This window comes from Ahaetulla prasina, chromosome 18 (genome assembly GCF_028640845.1).
Source record: "Ahaetulla prasina isolate Xishuangbanna chromosome 18, ASM2864084v1, whole genome shotgun sequence".
Taxonomy (NCBI): domain Eukaryota; kingdom Metazoa; phylum Chordata; class Lepidosauria; order Squamata; family Colubridae; genus Ahaetulla; species Ahaetulla prasina.
This window is the reverse complement of record NC_080556.1, coordinates 5,835,001-5,849,256: the sequence shown is the minus strand read 5'-3', so window position 1 is coordinate 5,849,256 and position 14,256 is coordinate 5,835,001. Positions and strand designations below refer to the sequence as shown.

Below are 14,256 nucleotides of genomic sequence, written 5' to 3'. Positions count from 1 at the left end.
CTGGAGGCTCAGTGGATTGAGATGGTCAGCCGGTTCCAGGCCATGATGCAGTCCCACTGGAACGAGGCCCTCCGGCTCTTAGCCACCAGCGGCGCTTCCCTCCAGCCTTCGCCCAAAGCCCCACACCAGGAGGCTGAAGCAGACCCCCAAGTCGGTATTTCTGCCCCCCTCCGACCCACACAAGAAGACCCCAAAGGGGGAGACTCTGCAGCAACAAAAACATTCATTGCACGTATCTGTCCCAGGGGGCCGTAGTTGGAGGACCTCTGATTTAGTGCAATATTTTTAAAAAATGCAAATAATTTTTCTGTGGACCCCCAAAATTTTCTCGTGGACCACCAGTGGTTCATGGACCACCAGTTGGTGTGACCGCTGGACTAGATGACCTCCAAGGTCCCTTCCAACTCTGTTACTGTTACTTTCGCTTCGTTGGTTCCTTCTCTTCAAATCCTTTGGAAGCACATTCTTCTCGGGGCACAGGAAAGTGCCCACGTTGGCACTAATTTTAGGAAGAGAGAGAGAGACACACACACAAAGGGAGAGAAATCCCAAATTTGGAACGCCGCCTGAGGATGATGGATCATGAGCTCATTTTCCTGCCCCCTCCTCCAAGCAGTATACTGTAAATACCATCTTAGATTTGGCAAAGAGAGTGGAGAGAAACTATCATGGTTCTTAAAATTAAAAAAAAAAAAAAAAAGGCTTCCAACGGTGAACAGGTTGGAGTAGAGCTGGCAGTGTTTCTCAACTCTGGGGATTTTAAGATGGGTGGACTTCAACTCCCAGAATTCCCTTAACAAGCCATGATTGGGATCAGTTGAGTGTCTTAGAAGGAAGCCTCTACTGCAGGGGTCTCCAACCTTGGTCCCTTTAAGACTTGTGGACTTCAACTCCCAGAGTTCCTCAGCCAGCTTTGCTGGCTGAGGGACTCTGGGAGTTGAAGTCCACAAGTCTTAAAGGGACCAAGGTTGGAGACCCCTGCTCTATTGGGAGGAAAGGTTGAAGACTTCACTAAGAGAGCTTATGCACCAAAGACAGATTCCTTGTGTGTCCAATCACACTTGGCCAATAAAAAATTCCTATTCTATTCTAATCTATTACGGTGTCCGCAGGTGATTCGATCAAGAAAGGAATGGATTTTATTCTCTGGGACTGGATTTTTTTTTTTTAATGCCAGAAGGATTATCATTATTATTCTGCATTTCTGCTGACCCTTCCCTTTCCTCTATTATCCATTTCTTCTTCCTTCTCTCTGTTTCCTCCCTCTCCCTTCCTTCCTTTCCTTTCCTTTCCTTCCCTTATTTCTTTTCTTTTCTTTTCCTTTCCTTTTTTCTTTTCCCTTCCCTTCCCTTCCCTTCCTCTATTTCTTTTCTTTTCCTTTCTTTCCTTTCCTTCCCTCCTCTTCCTTCCTTCCTTCCTTCCTTCCTTCCCTCTTCCTTCCTTCCTTCCTTTTCCTTCCTTCCTTCCTTTTCCTTCCTTCCTTCCCTTTCTTTCCTTCCTTCCTTCCTTTTCCTTCATTCCCTTCCTTCCATTTCCTTCCTTCCCTCTTCCTTCCTTCCTTCCTTCCCTCCTCTTCCTTCCTTCCTTCCTTCCTTCCTTCCTTCCTTCCTCTTCCTTCCTTCCTTTCTTTCCTTCCTTCCTTTCTTCCCTTCCGCTTCCCCTTCCTTCCTTCCTTCCCTCTTCCTTCCTTCCTTCCTTCCTTTCTTTTCCTTCCTTCCTTCCTTTTCCTTCCTTCCTTCCTTTCTTCCTTCCTTCCTTCCTTTCCTTCCTTCCTTCCTTCCTTCCTTCCATCCATCCATCCAGAATTCTAGGCCTTCCTTCCTTCCTTCCTTCCTTAATTCCTTCCCTTCCTCCTTCCTTCCTTCCTTCCCTCCTTCCTTCCCTCCTTCCTTCCTTCCTTCCTTCCTTCATTCCTTCCCTCTTCCTTCCTTCCTTTCTTTCCTTCCTTCCTTTCTTCCCTTCCTTCCTTCCTTCCTTCCCTCTTCCTTCCTTCCTTCCTTCCTTTCTTTTCCTTCCTTCCTTCCTTTTCCTTCCTTCCTTCCTCTTCCTTCCTTCCTTCCTTTTCCTTCATTCCCTTCCCTCTTCCTTCCTTCCTTCCTCCTCCTTCCTTCCTTCCTCTATTATCCATTTCTTCTTCCTTCTCTGTTTCCTCCCTCTCCTTCCTTCCTTCCTTCCTTCCTTCCCTCCTCTTCCTTCCTTCCTTCCTTCCTTCCCTTCATTCCTTCCTCTTCCTTCCTTCCTTTCTTTTCCTTCCTTCCTTTCTTCCCTTCCTTCCTTCCTTCCTTCCTTCCTCTTCCTTCCTTCCTTCCTTCCTTTTCCTTCCTTCCTTCCTTCCTTCCTTCCTTCCTCTTTCCTTCCTTCCTTTTCCCTTCATTCCCTTCCCTCTTCCTTTCCTTTCCTTTCCCTCCTCCTTTCCTTTCCTTTCTTTCCCTCTTCCTTCCCTTCCCTTCCCTTTCCAATGAGCTTCTTCCTGTCCTTGAAGACGACATATACTGAAAAGCAGGGTGTTGATTGTGCAAAAGACACCACAGACAGATGGCCTCCTTGCACATCTGGAACCAAACCCCCCCCCCAGTCTGTCCCAGCACATCTGGGAGTGCTCAGTTTGAAAGTCAGTTTTCTTCCTCCCACATTTTCATTCCCAAACTGCAAAGCATAAGGTCTCCTTCCATGCCTGGCTTTTGACTTCGTGAGCCCATCCGTGTGTGGTTTCCTTTCTGCTGGGATATTTTCCCAGCTTTATGGATAGGATCTCCTGATGGTCCCCTTTTTAAAGGCGCCACAGGCCGCAGCCCTGCTTGTCAAGGAGCAGAGCCAATTTTTAAAATGTATGTATTGATGTATTGATTTGTAAAATGTATGAGTCGCCCACCCTACAGGACAATAATCCAAATGTGGGTTTCAAATGTTGTTACTACCAGTTCGCCGCCCCCACGCACCTCCCACGCATGCGACCGGCCTTCCGCACATAAACTTTGCACACTCGCGTGCCTTCCGTGCATGGGCCCGGCTTCAACAATGTGCCTAAATAGGACAAAGCATACAGCCAGGATGGGTGGACGGGGCCCACGATTTCCACTACTGGTTCGGGTAAACCGGCTGAATCCCACCTGTGCTATTGGCTCTGCATAGATGCCAAACCTAAAAAGCCACACTTGGAATCCTGCATCCAGTTTTGGTCGCCATGATGGAAAAAAAGACGTGGAGAGACTAGAAAGAGTGCAGAGAAGAGCAACAAAGAAGATTAGAGGACTGGAAGGTAAAACATACAAAGAACAGTTGCAGGAATTGGGTCTGTTTAATTTAACGAAAAGAAGGACTAGGGGAGACATGATAGCAGTGGTCCAATATCTCAGGGTCTGCCCCAAAGAAGAGGGAGTCAAGCTATTCTCCAAAGCACCTGAGGGCAGGACAAGAAGCAACGGGTGGAAACTAATCAAGGAGAGAAGCAACTTAGAACTAAGGAGAAATTTCCTGAGAGTTAGAACAATTAATCAGTGGAACAACTTGCCTCCAGAAGTTGTGAATGCTCCAACGCTGCAAGTTTTTAAGAAGATGTTGGATAACCATTTGTCTGAAGTGCCTGGGCAGGGGGTTGGACTAGAAGACCTCCAAGGTCCCTTCCAACTCTGTTATTCTATTCTATTCTATTCTATTCTATTCTATTCTATTCTATTCTATTCTACTCTACTCTACTCTACTTTACTCTATAGTCCTATTCTACTCTACTCTACTCTACTCTACTCTACTCTACTCTATAATCCTATTCTACTCTACTCTACTCTATAGTCTTATTCTATTCTACTCTACTCTATTCTACTCTATAATCCTATTCTACTCTATTCTACTCTACTCTATAGTCCTATTCTATTCTATTCTACTCTACTGTATTCTACTCTATAATCCTATTCTACTCTACTCTACTCTATAGTCTTATTCTATTCTACTCTACTCTACTCTATAATCCTATTCTACTCTACTCTACTCTACTCTATAGTCCTATTCTACTCTACTCTATAGTCCTATTCTACTCTACTCTACTCTACCCTACTCTACAGTCCTATTCTATTCTACTCTACTCTACTCTACTCTATAATCCTATTCTACTCTACTCTACTCTACTCTACTCCATCCCATCCCCAGCTAAACTAAACTAAACTAAACTAAACTAAACCAGCCTCAAAAAAGAGTCAAAAAGAAATGTGAAGAAACAGATGTAGTCTCTCCCCCCCCCATCAGATTTTCAAGCCCCTTTTTTGTCTCTCTTACAGGTAAAAAGTTGGGGGGTGGGGAGGGGCTGGATTGGACCTTTAGAAAATCCCTCCAGTTCCCTGCCCTCCGCCCCCCCCAAAAAAGCAGCCACAACAAACAGCCAATCGGTGTGTGTGTGTGCGCGCGCCCGTATGTGTGTGTGTCTGCTGTTGTCAGTTCTCAGGAAGTGAGCAGCCGAAACGATCCCTTGGCCAAAAAGGCTTGGTTTCTTCCCATGCACACACACCACACACACGCCCAGAGGATCATTCTCTCGGAGAAGACGGAAGTGAGGAAGCCTCGCATGACACACACACACACACACACACCCCAACAAAGCCACACACCTTCTGGGTTTCGCACAAGGCGCCCGGACGCCCCGGGGCTCCCGCAATCCGCCCCATCTCTGCTGCTTTTTCGAGCTGCGCCCGGATTCTTACGGCCCGACTTTGGAAGATGGGCAACATGGCTTGCGTTCCCCAAACGCCCGGCCGGTTCCGATATTCCTTCTCCAGGAAGAATTCCTTCAAAAAAGAGTGAGTCCCTTTTCCCTGCCAGGTTTCCAACTCTTTTCTTTCCGTCTTTTTCTCTCGGGAAGTCTTTCTTTCTTTCTTTCTTTCTTTCTTTCTTAGGTTCCTTCCTTCAGTTCTTTCTCCCTCCCTTCCTTCTTTCCCTCCCTTCTTCCTTTCTCCCTCCCGCTTCTCTTTCCTTCTTTCCCTCCTTCCTCCCTCCCCTCTTTCTTTCTTTCCTTCTTTCCTTCTTTCTTAGCTTCTTTCCTTCCGTCCTTCTTTCCCTCCCTCCTTCCCTTCTCCCTCCTCCCTCCTTTCTTTCTTTCTTTCTTTCTTTCTTCCTCCTTCCTCCCTCCCTCCCCTCTTTCTTTCCTTCTTCCTGCTTTCTTAACTTCCTTCCTTCCTTCTCCCTCCTCCTTCTTTTCTCTTCCTTCCTTCCTTCCTTCTTTCTTTCTTTCCTTCCTTGCTTGCTTGCTTCCTCCTCCTCCCTCCCTCCCTCCCTCCTCCTTTCTTTTTATTTTCTTTCTTTCCTCCTTTCTCCTCCTCCTCCCCTCTTTCTTTCCTTCTTCCTTCTTTCTTAACTTCCTTCCTTCCTCCCTCCCTCCTCCTTCTTTTCTCTTCCTTCCTTCCTTCCTTCTTTCTTTCTTCCTTCCTTCCTTCCTTCCTCCCTCCTCCTCCCTCCTCCCTCCCTCCCTCCTTTCTTTTTATTTTCTTTCTTTCCTTCTTTCCTCCCTCCTTCCTTCTTTCCTTCTTTCTTAGCTTCCTTCCTTCCTTCCTTCCTTCTTTCTTAGCTTCCTTCCTTCCTTCCTTCCTTCCTTCCTTCCTTCCTTCTTTCCCTCCCTCCCTCCCTCCTTCCTTTCTCCCTTCCTTCCTTCCTTCCTTTTTCTTCTCAAAGGGTTTCGGCTGCCCGTGTCATTTCTCCCAAAGATTTATATCTCCCAAATGTTCGCAGAATAATACGATCTGCCGCATCGGGGGATGAACGGTAGCTTGACTGCAAATTCTTTCTTTATTTAAAAGAAGAAGAAGTAGTTTTCTTCCACAGAGAGAAGAAAGGAGGGGAGGGAAAAAAAGTTTCACTTTAATCCGTCTTTTGTTTCTGTCACTTCTGTTGTGTGCGTTGCCCCTTAGACAACGTTAAGTTTAGGCGTTTTTTTTAAAAAAGGCTGATCCTCACTGGGAGCTTGGGAGTCCCACTCCTTCAAAATGCACCATACCGATCTATGGGGCTTTTTACCCCTTGTGCTCAGTGGGGGCTTATTCCTTATTATGGATGTTTGGTGCTATTGTAACCCTGCTTTTTTAGTAGGGGGGGGGGGGAAAGAAGACCATTCAAGTTAACCTAGAATGCAAACTTTTGTGGTCCCTTCTCTTTGCTTATCCTAGAGAACTGGCTAAAAATACCCCTCTTTCTTCCCCCAGATCCTTCTAAGTTATTTATAAGCCTAAATATTTCCTACAATTGCCAGAAGATTCAGAATTGCACTAGTGGCGGGGGAGGAAGTTGTCCCCCCCCATCACCAAGGAAAATTTATAGATGAGGCAGAAGAAAAGCATTTGAAGAAACCTTGAAAAGTATTTGGCATTTTTTCTTTCCTTTTAAACAGGGTTTTTTTCCTCTCTCTCTCTCTCTCTGTGTGTGTATCTACAAAGTTGTACTCACCGCCCAAAGTCACTGGAAGTTGGGTGGGTTATAAATGTAATACCTAATTATTATTTCATAGTGGTTGTTTTTTTTTTAAAAAAAATACCTGCTTTTGCACGGCGTGGGGAAAAAAAACCAATCTCGACCTGCATATTCCTTGTCATAGCTGACTAATTTAATTGCACAGGGGAACTGAGTGAAACTGGAAAGCCCTCTTGCATTTGGGAGCTTGTCCATTTCCACTGGACTCTGTTCTGTTTTTAGCAAACGTCAGATTCTAACCGATTAAACAGAGTTGGAAGGGACCTTGGAGGTCATCTAGTCCAACCCCCTGCCCTGCCCAAGCAGGAGGACCCTGCCTTACACCATTTCTGATGAACAGCAGTCCAGTCTCTTCTGGAAATCAGGGGAGGGTTAAAAGAATTATTATTATGGAATAGAATAGAACAGAACAGGAATAGAATAGAATAGAATAGAATAGAATAGAATAGAATAGAATAGAATAGAATAGAATAGAATAGAATAGAATAGAATAGAATAGAATAGAATTAGAATTAGAAAAATGGAATGAAATAGAAGAGTAGAGTAGAATAGAACAGAAAATAGGAATAGAATAGAAAATAGAGTAGAGTAGGGTAGAATAGAATAGAATAGAATAGAATAGAATAGAATAGAATAGAATAGAATAGAATAGAATTTTTTATTGGCCAAGTGTGATTGGACACACAAGGAATTCGTCTTTGGTGCTCTCAGTGTACATAAAGGAAAAGATACGTTCTTCAAGAATCATAAGGTACAACACTTAATGATTATTTATTATTATTAATAATTTATTATATTATTATTAATAATAAATTATTGTTGTTATTATTGTTATTGTCATTATTGTTGTTATTATTGCTTTTACGAAACTAACTAACCCCACTAACCCCTCCCCAAAACCTGTCAATTTTCGTTGGGTCTTCCTGTTATTTTGTTCCCCACCCAAGAGGTCGGACTACAAATTTCATCATCCCCAGCTAGCACAAGGCATGGAATATAAAAATCGGAGGACACTTAGAATGGGTGTGTGGTTTTTTTTTAACTCACCCAGTTTGAAAATTATAGATGGCGGAACCCCCCCACCTCCCTCCCAGTTTATGGGAAGGGGAACCAAGTATCAGCTTCGAATTGTTAGACGCCTAAGTAACCAGACACTTGGGCTCTCTATCACTCTGGTGTGTGTGTGTGTGTGTGTGTGTGTGTGTGTGTGTGTGTGTCCAGGCACGCAACTGCTTTTAAAGGACAGTATGAATTAGAGTTGGCTGTGGGCACTGGAAAATATTTCCCCATCTTATATAGAAAGTCCAGTTTTCCACATGGTCCCCATTGCACACACACACACAAAAAATGTGCAATCCACAGGCCGTGTGTATGTGTGTGTGTGTGTGTGTGTGTGTGTATATGCTTTTAAAAACACAGCCAAATAGAAGGCCTGGTTTCAATTGCACCCTGGCCACGTGGGGACTTTTGTCCTTTTTTTGTGTGACACTGCCACGAGGAATTGTGAAATGGCGTTCGAAGGAAAGCGAACACGCTTTCAATTCCCCTCTTTGCAAAAATGGGATTAAAACTGAGGACAGCCGTTTTGCCAAACCTGGGGTGGGACTTGTTCCCCAAGACCAGGGGTCGGCAACCTTAAGAGAGCCATTTGGACCCGTTTCCCACAGAAAAGAAAACACCGGGAGCCACAAAATCCTTCCCGCGCCTGACTATTTCTTGAGCGGCCACAAAAGTAGCATATGTAGTTGAATTAAACGTTCTGTTTTCTTCTGAAACTTTTCTTTTCTTGGATTTATCCATGGTTGGCCTACCGGGGATTGAAAAGCTCAATAAATCGCATGCTGGCAGGTATCACACATTGGCGGTTGTGATGCATATTTTGAACGACAGGGAGCCGCAGCAGAGGGGCTCCAGAGCCACATGCGGCTCCAGAGCCACATACAGCTCCAGAGCCACATGCGGCTCCAGAGCCGCTGGTTGCTGACCCCTGCCCAAGACCATCTCAGAAAGGAATTGCTAAAATTACAGGCACAGGGAACATGGAAAATTGTCTCTCTGTGTGTGTTGTGTGTGTGGGTGTTTCAGCCTTTCCCAATCAATGGGTCTCTTTTCCAATTAGATGGCTGCATTTATCTTTGTTTTGTTTTGTTTGTAAATATTATCAGTCGGTCTCTGTGTTTCTCGGGTATCCATTTCTGGATAGGGAAATGTGATGACGTCATACCGAAAGTTGGCTCATTTTGTTTTGTTGCTTTGTTCATGTTTTGGTTGTGTGGTTGGAGTTGCCATTCTTTCTGATGGGCTAGGAAAGATTGACGGAGACTGATAGGAATCGATCAGAAGTCTGATCCCTTTTAGATGTGGCCAGATTCTCGAATCTCAAGGTTTAAAATCTTCCCCTGTTCTCAAACGAGTGGGAGATATTACTCTTTTTAATCCTGCCACGATCGCCTAAAATTGACTCCTATTAAGAACAAAGGGGAATGTCTAATCATTATTCGTAATGTCAACAGAAAAAACCATTGCCCTAAATATTTTTTTTTGATAGTTGTGATTGATTAAGACTCTCAGATCCGGGATGCCAAAATCTCAATGGCCACTAGGGGGCAACTTAGAGGGAAAGAAGCCGAAGTTATGCTGCCCCCTCGTGGTCGATGGGATTTAGGCAACCAGGATCTGATCACTGTCAATTTATAACATGTGGTGTTGTGTTCTTCACTTTCCCGTGCTGTCAGGGGTGAAATTCAGCAGGTTCTGGAGAACAGGTAGCGGAAATCTTGAGTAGTTTGGAGAACCGGAAAATACCACCACTGGCTGGCCCCAGAGTGGGGAGGGAATGGGGATTTTGCAGTATCCTTCCCCCAGGAGTGGGGAGGGAATGGGGATTTTGCAGTATCCTTCCCCCAGGAGTGGGGAGGGAATGGGGATTTTGCAGTATCCTTCCCCTGCCACGCCCAACAAGCCACGCCCACAGAATCGGTAGGGAAAATTTTTGAATTTAACCTCTGCGTGCTGTCATATTTATTTATTTATTTATTATTTATTTATTCGCATTTTTATACCGCCCTATCTCCCAAGGGACTCGGGGCGGTTTACAGCCTGATAAAAAACATGCATATAAATACAGAATAAAACATCAATTAAAAAACTTATTAAATAAGGCCGAATATTTAAAATAGCAATAAAAGTAACAAAACCCCAATTAAAACCAAATTCAAAATTTAGTTTCCCGTGACACTGATTTTAATGTTGGTGGTTAGAATATGGGGCTGAAGTCCCTTTTTATTTTGCTACTTATTTAGTTATTCAGGAACTAAACTGTGTCCAAAACTTCCGGGAGGGAGGGGAGGCCACTAAGAAGTGACTACAGGAATATTTAAATTTTAGACACAAATTTGCATCAGGCTGATGTCTACCTTGGGTAAAACCAGAGTGCATGCTTAAAACTGGTTAGTTTTCACTTTAATTGAGGTACGTATGTTGGCCTCGTTGGGTTTTATGGTTGAGTGAGTTAGGACAAATCTAGAATGTAGGTTAATTCAGTAATAAGTAAATATATATTATGCAATACCTATTAGCATGTATGCAATAATCAAGTTATTGCTCTTCCTTGAGACCAATGTCACAACTTTGTCTTAAGACCTTCCTTCCTTCCTTCCTTCCTTCCTTCCTTCCTTCCTTCCTTCCTTCCTTTCTTCTCTTTCTCCTTCCTTCGCTTTTAGAACTAGATATAAGAAGGCCCTTTTTGACAATGGAATGGCTTGCCTTCAGAAGTTGTGGTTGCCTCCATCATTGGAGGTTTTCGAGAAGAGATTGGGCGGTCATTTGTCTAGGATGGTAGGGTCTCCTGCTTGAGCAGGGGGTTGGACTAGAAGACCTCCAAGGTCCTTTCTAACTCTGCTATTGTGTTAAACTTTATAGCGCCCGCTGCCTTAAGAAAGTTCAAAACGTTCTTAAAGATCCATCGCATCCTGGGCACTCTTTTTTTTTTTTTTTTGAACAATTACCATCTGGCAGACGGTACAGGATATTCCATTATTTCCTTCCTTCCTTCCTTCCTTCTTCTCTTTCTCCTTCCTTCCTCCTCCTCCTTCTTTTCTCTTCCTTCCTTTCTTCTCTTTCTCCTTCCTTCGCTTTTAGAACTAGATATAAGAAGGCCCTTTTTGACAATGGAATGGCTTGCCTTCAGAAGTTGTGGTTGCCTCCATCATTGGAGGTTTTCGAGAAGAGATTGGGCGGTCATTTGTCTAGGATGGTAGGGTCTCCTACTTGAGCAGGGGGTTGGACTAGAAGACCTCCAAGGTCCTTTCTAACCCTGCTATTGTGTTAAACTTTATAGCGCCCGCTGCCTTAAGAAAGTTCAAAACGTTCTTAAAGATCCATCTCATCCTGGGCACTCTTTTTTTTTTTTTTTTTGAACAATTACCATCTGGCAGACGGTACAGGATATTCCATTATTTCCTTCCTTCCTTCCTTTCTTCCTCCCTCCCTCCTCCTCTCCTCCCTTCCCTTCCCCTCTCCCCTCCCCTCCCCCTCTTCCTCACACTGGGTAGACTCTCTGTAGTTCAACCTGAACAAGTCAGTAAAGCAAAGCTGGGGCAGCGTCCCTCATTCTTTTTTGCATTTTTGACGGTTGGTGAGTTGCAAACATTGATGAGCCTAGTGATAAAATAAATTGCTCATTCCTTCTTTCCCCCCCATGCCTTCCTGGTTCCCTTTGTTTGCTCGCCTTGATGTTTTTTTTTGTGGCCCTGTTTTATTGCCTTTCAGACAAGAGAGCAAGAAAAAACTGGCCGGGCTCTTTGGATTTGAAGCGGAGCACGAGAGAGATGTGACTTCAGACAAAATACTGCAATATATTCCTGCAAAGGTTAGTAAATTTTGCGGGACGGATGTGTAATTCTCCACCTTCCTCCTTCGTTTGCAGTGTGCGAATCCCTACACAATACAGCGTTAATGCAAGGTGGGCTGCTTTTGAATTCAGCACCCATCGTTTCCAGACAGCCTGTGGCAGAGGATGATGGAACCTGTACTCTCCTTACCATTTGGAGGTTACGGAACGGGGGAAAACTCTTGCTTTGTCCCCAGAGATATAAACCCTGAAAAAATTGATCGTTTTTGCTTCTTGATGACCTTCCCAAAAAAACCTAATCTCCAGTGGCTTCTGAGCCATTTTTGAAATATTGGGAAAAGGAAGGAAAAAAGGAAGGAAAGAAAGGAAGAAATAGAGAGCAAGAGCAAGAAAGAAACAGAGAGACAAAGAGAAAAAGAAAGAAAGAAAGAGAGATAGGAAGAAAGACAGAAAGAAAGAGAGAGAGAGACAGAGAAGAAAGAGAGAGAGAGAGAGAAACAGAGAGACAGAGACAGAAAGAAAGAAAAAAAAGAGAGAGAGACAGAAACACACAGAGAGAAACAGAGACAAAGCAAGAAAGAAAGAGAGACAGAAACAGAGAAAGAAAGAGAGACAGACAGGAACAGAGAAAGAGAGAAAAAAACAGAGAAACAGAAAGAGAGAAAAAAGAAAGAGAAAAAGAAAGGAAGAAAGAGAAAGAAAGAAAAGAAAGAAAGAAAGAAAGAAAGAAAGAAAGAAAGAAAGAAAGAAAGAAAGAAAGAAAGAAAGAAAGAACACCCCTGGCCAATTTTCTCTCTCTCCTATTTACTGTAATTTCCCAGGGAAAGTGCAACACAATTGCTGCCCACACAAGGTGTTGCAGACGCACAACCTCAGCTCTTATCCTGAAACTATACTTATACAAATGAGCCAGCCTACAATCCGCCTCTTTATAACGAAAATTCAGAAGAGACAGCAGCACCCTTTCTTCCTGGTTCTCACGCCTGCCTTTTTTTTTGTCTGGGTGGGAACCCAAACTACCGCGTCCCTGATCCGTAAGAGTCGGAGTTCTTTGCCAAAGGCAGACAAAAAACATTTTATGGATTAGTTTTTGTCTCCTTTAACGCAGGGCCTGCCAATGAGGCCTTTTCTCCACCTTGTTAGAAGCCATAAATGCTGTTATTTTAAACCGGTGTTTCCCCCCCCCCATCTTTGGGCAATTTAAGAGGACTTCAACTCCCAGAATTCCCTAGCCAGCTCTAGGGAGTTGAAGTCCACCCAGCTTAAAGTGCCAAAGATTAAAAAAAAAAACACTGCTGTAAAACAACACACTCACATGCATGCAGAAACACATCCACCCACACCCACACATTTCATCTTCCAGGACTTGCAGACCCTAAAAGGGAAATCTGCTTTTTGAAGGGTGCATAAAGAGAATAGAATAGAATAGAATAGAATAGGATAGAATAGAATAGAATAGAATAGAATAGAATGCACTGCACTGCAATACAATACATAGCAGAGTTGGAAGGGACCTTGGAGGCCTTCTAGTCCAACCCCCTGCCCAGGCACAAAATCCTACACCATTTCAGACAAATGGTTATCCAACATCTTCTTAAAAACTTCCAGTGTTGGAGCATTCACAACTTCTGGAGGCAAGTTGTTCCACTGATTAATTGTTCTGACTGTCAGGAAATTTCTCTTTAGTTCTAAGTTGCTTCTCTCCTTGATTAGTTTCCACCCATTGCTTCTTGTCCTGCCATCAGGTGCTTTAGAGAATAGCTTGACTCCCTCTTCTTTGGGGCAGCCCCCGAGATATTGGAAGACTGCTATCATGTCTCCCCTGGTCCTTCTTTTCATCAAGCTAGACATACCAAGTTCCTTCAACCGTTCATTGTATGTTTAATCTCCAGTTCCCTAATCCTCTTGGTTGCTCTTCTCTGCACTCTTTCTAGAGTCTCAACATCTTTTTTACATCGTGGCGACTAAAACTGGATGCAATATTCCAAGTGTGGCCTTACCAAGGCCTTATAAAGTGATAGTAACACTTCACATGTTCTTGGTTCTATCGCTCTGTTGATGCAGCCTAGAACTGTGTTGGCTTTTTTGGCAGCTGCAGCACACGGCTGGCTCCTATTTAAGTGGTTGTCCATTAAGACTCCAAGATCCCTCTCACAGTTACTGTTATTCTAGAAACAATTCTACAGGCCAGGATGGAGGCATCATTGCTAAACAGTCCACACACCACTAAAATTCACATTCTTGTAATCTTTAACTGGGGAAAATAGCCCAATGCAGGGCAACAGTTTTTGAACCATACTACTTCAAATAGGCTAATTTACAAAATGCATCCACAATCCGGGACACAAAACTTTGTGGAATTGAAATATGGCGAATTGTATAGTTTCTGCAAACTTTATATTTATTTATTTATTATTTATTTTATTTGATTTTTATACCGCCCTTCTCCCGAAGGACTCAGGGCGGTGTACAGGCAAGATAAAACCAGCAATACAAATATACAAGTTAAAATATCATTTAAAAAACTTATTTAAAATTAGCCTGAAATTAAATTACCATAAACTAAAAACCCCATTTAAAAATTAATAAAATTTCCCATTAAAAATCCAATTTAGGTTAGGCGAATAAAGAGATGTGTCTTTAGTTCGCGACGGAATGTCCGAAGGTCAGGTATTTGACGTAGACCTGGGGGAAGCTCGTTCCAGAGTGTGGGAGCCCCCACAGAGAAGGCCCTTCCCCTGGGGGCCGCCAGCCGACATTGTTTGGCGGACGGCACCCTGAGAAGTCCCTCTCTATGGGAGCGTACGGGTCGGTGGGAGGCATCTTAACTTTCCTCTCTTAGAGGAGCCATCCGCCTTCACGCATACTAAACTAGCGTTTGTTATTTTGTATAGTATAATATATAATAATAATAAAAAGTACAAAAAGAAAATAATAAGCAACTAGGGGAGGGAAAA

The 14,256-nt window shown here is 43.6% G+C and overlaps 1 protein-coding gene across 3 annotated transcripts in view; it reads left to right on the top strand.

The window, feature by feature from the left end:
* The first annotated feature begins 4,453 nt into the window (after positions 1 to 4,453).
* Positions 4,454 to 14,256, top strand: part of PLEKHN1 (pleckstrin homology domain containing N1) — a 52,962-nt gene continuing 43,159 nt past the window's right edge. Inside the window, exons 1-2 of one of the 3 annotated variants that reach the window (XM_058161056.1) lie at positions 4,454 to 4,787; positions 11,218 to 11,317. In XM_058161056.1, coding sequence (XP_058017039.1) covers positions 4,708 to 4,787; positions 11,218 to 11,317 — 180 coding nt within the window. In that variant the 5' untranslated portion in view covers positions 4,454 to 4,707. The remainder of the gene's footprint in view (positions 4,788 to 11,217; positions 11,318 to 14,256) is intronic. The other 2 variants (XM_058161058.1, XM_058161057.1) reach the window with 2 other exon arrangements.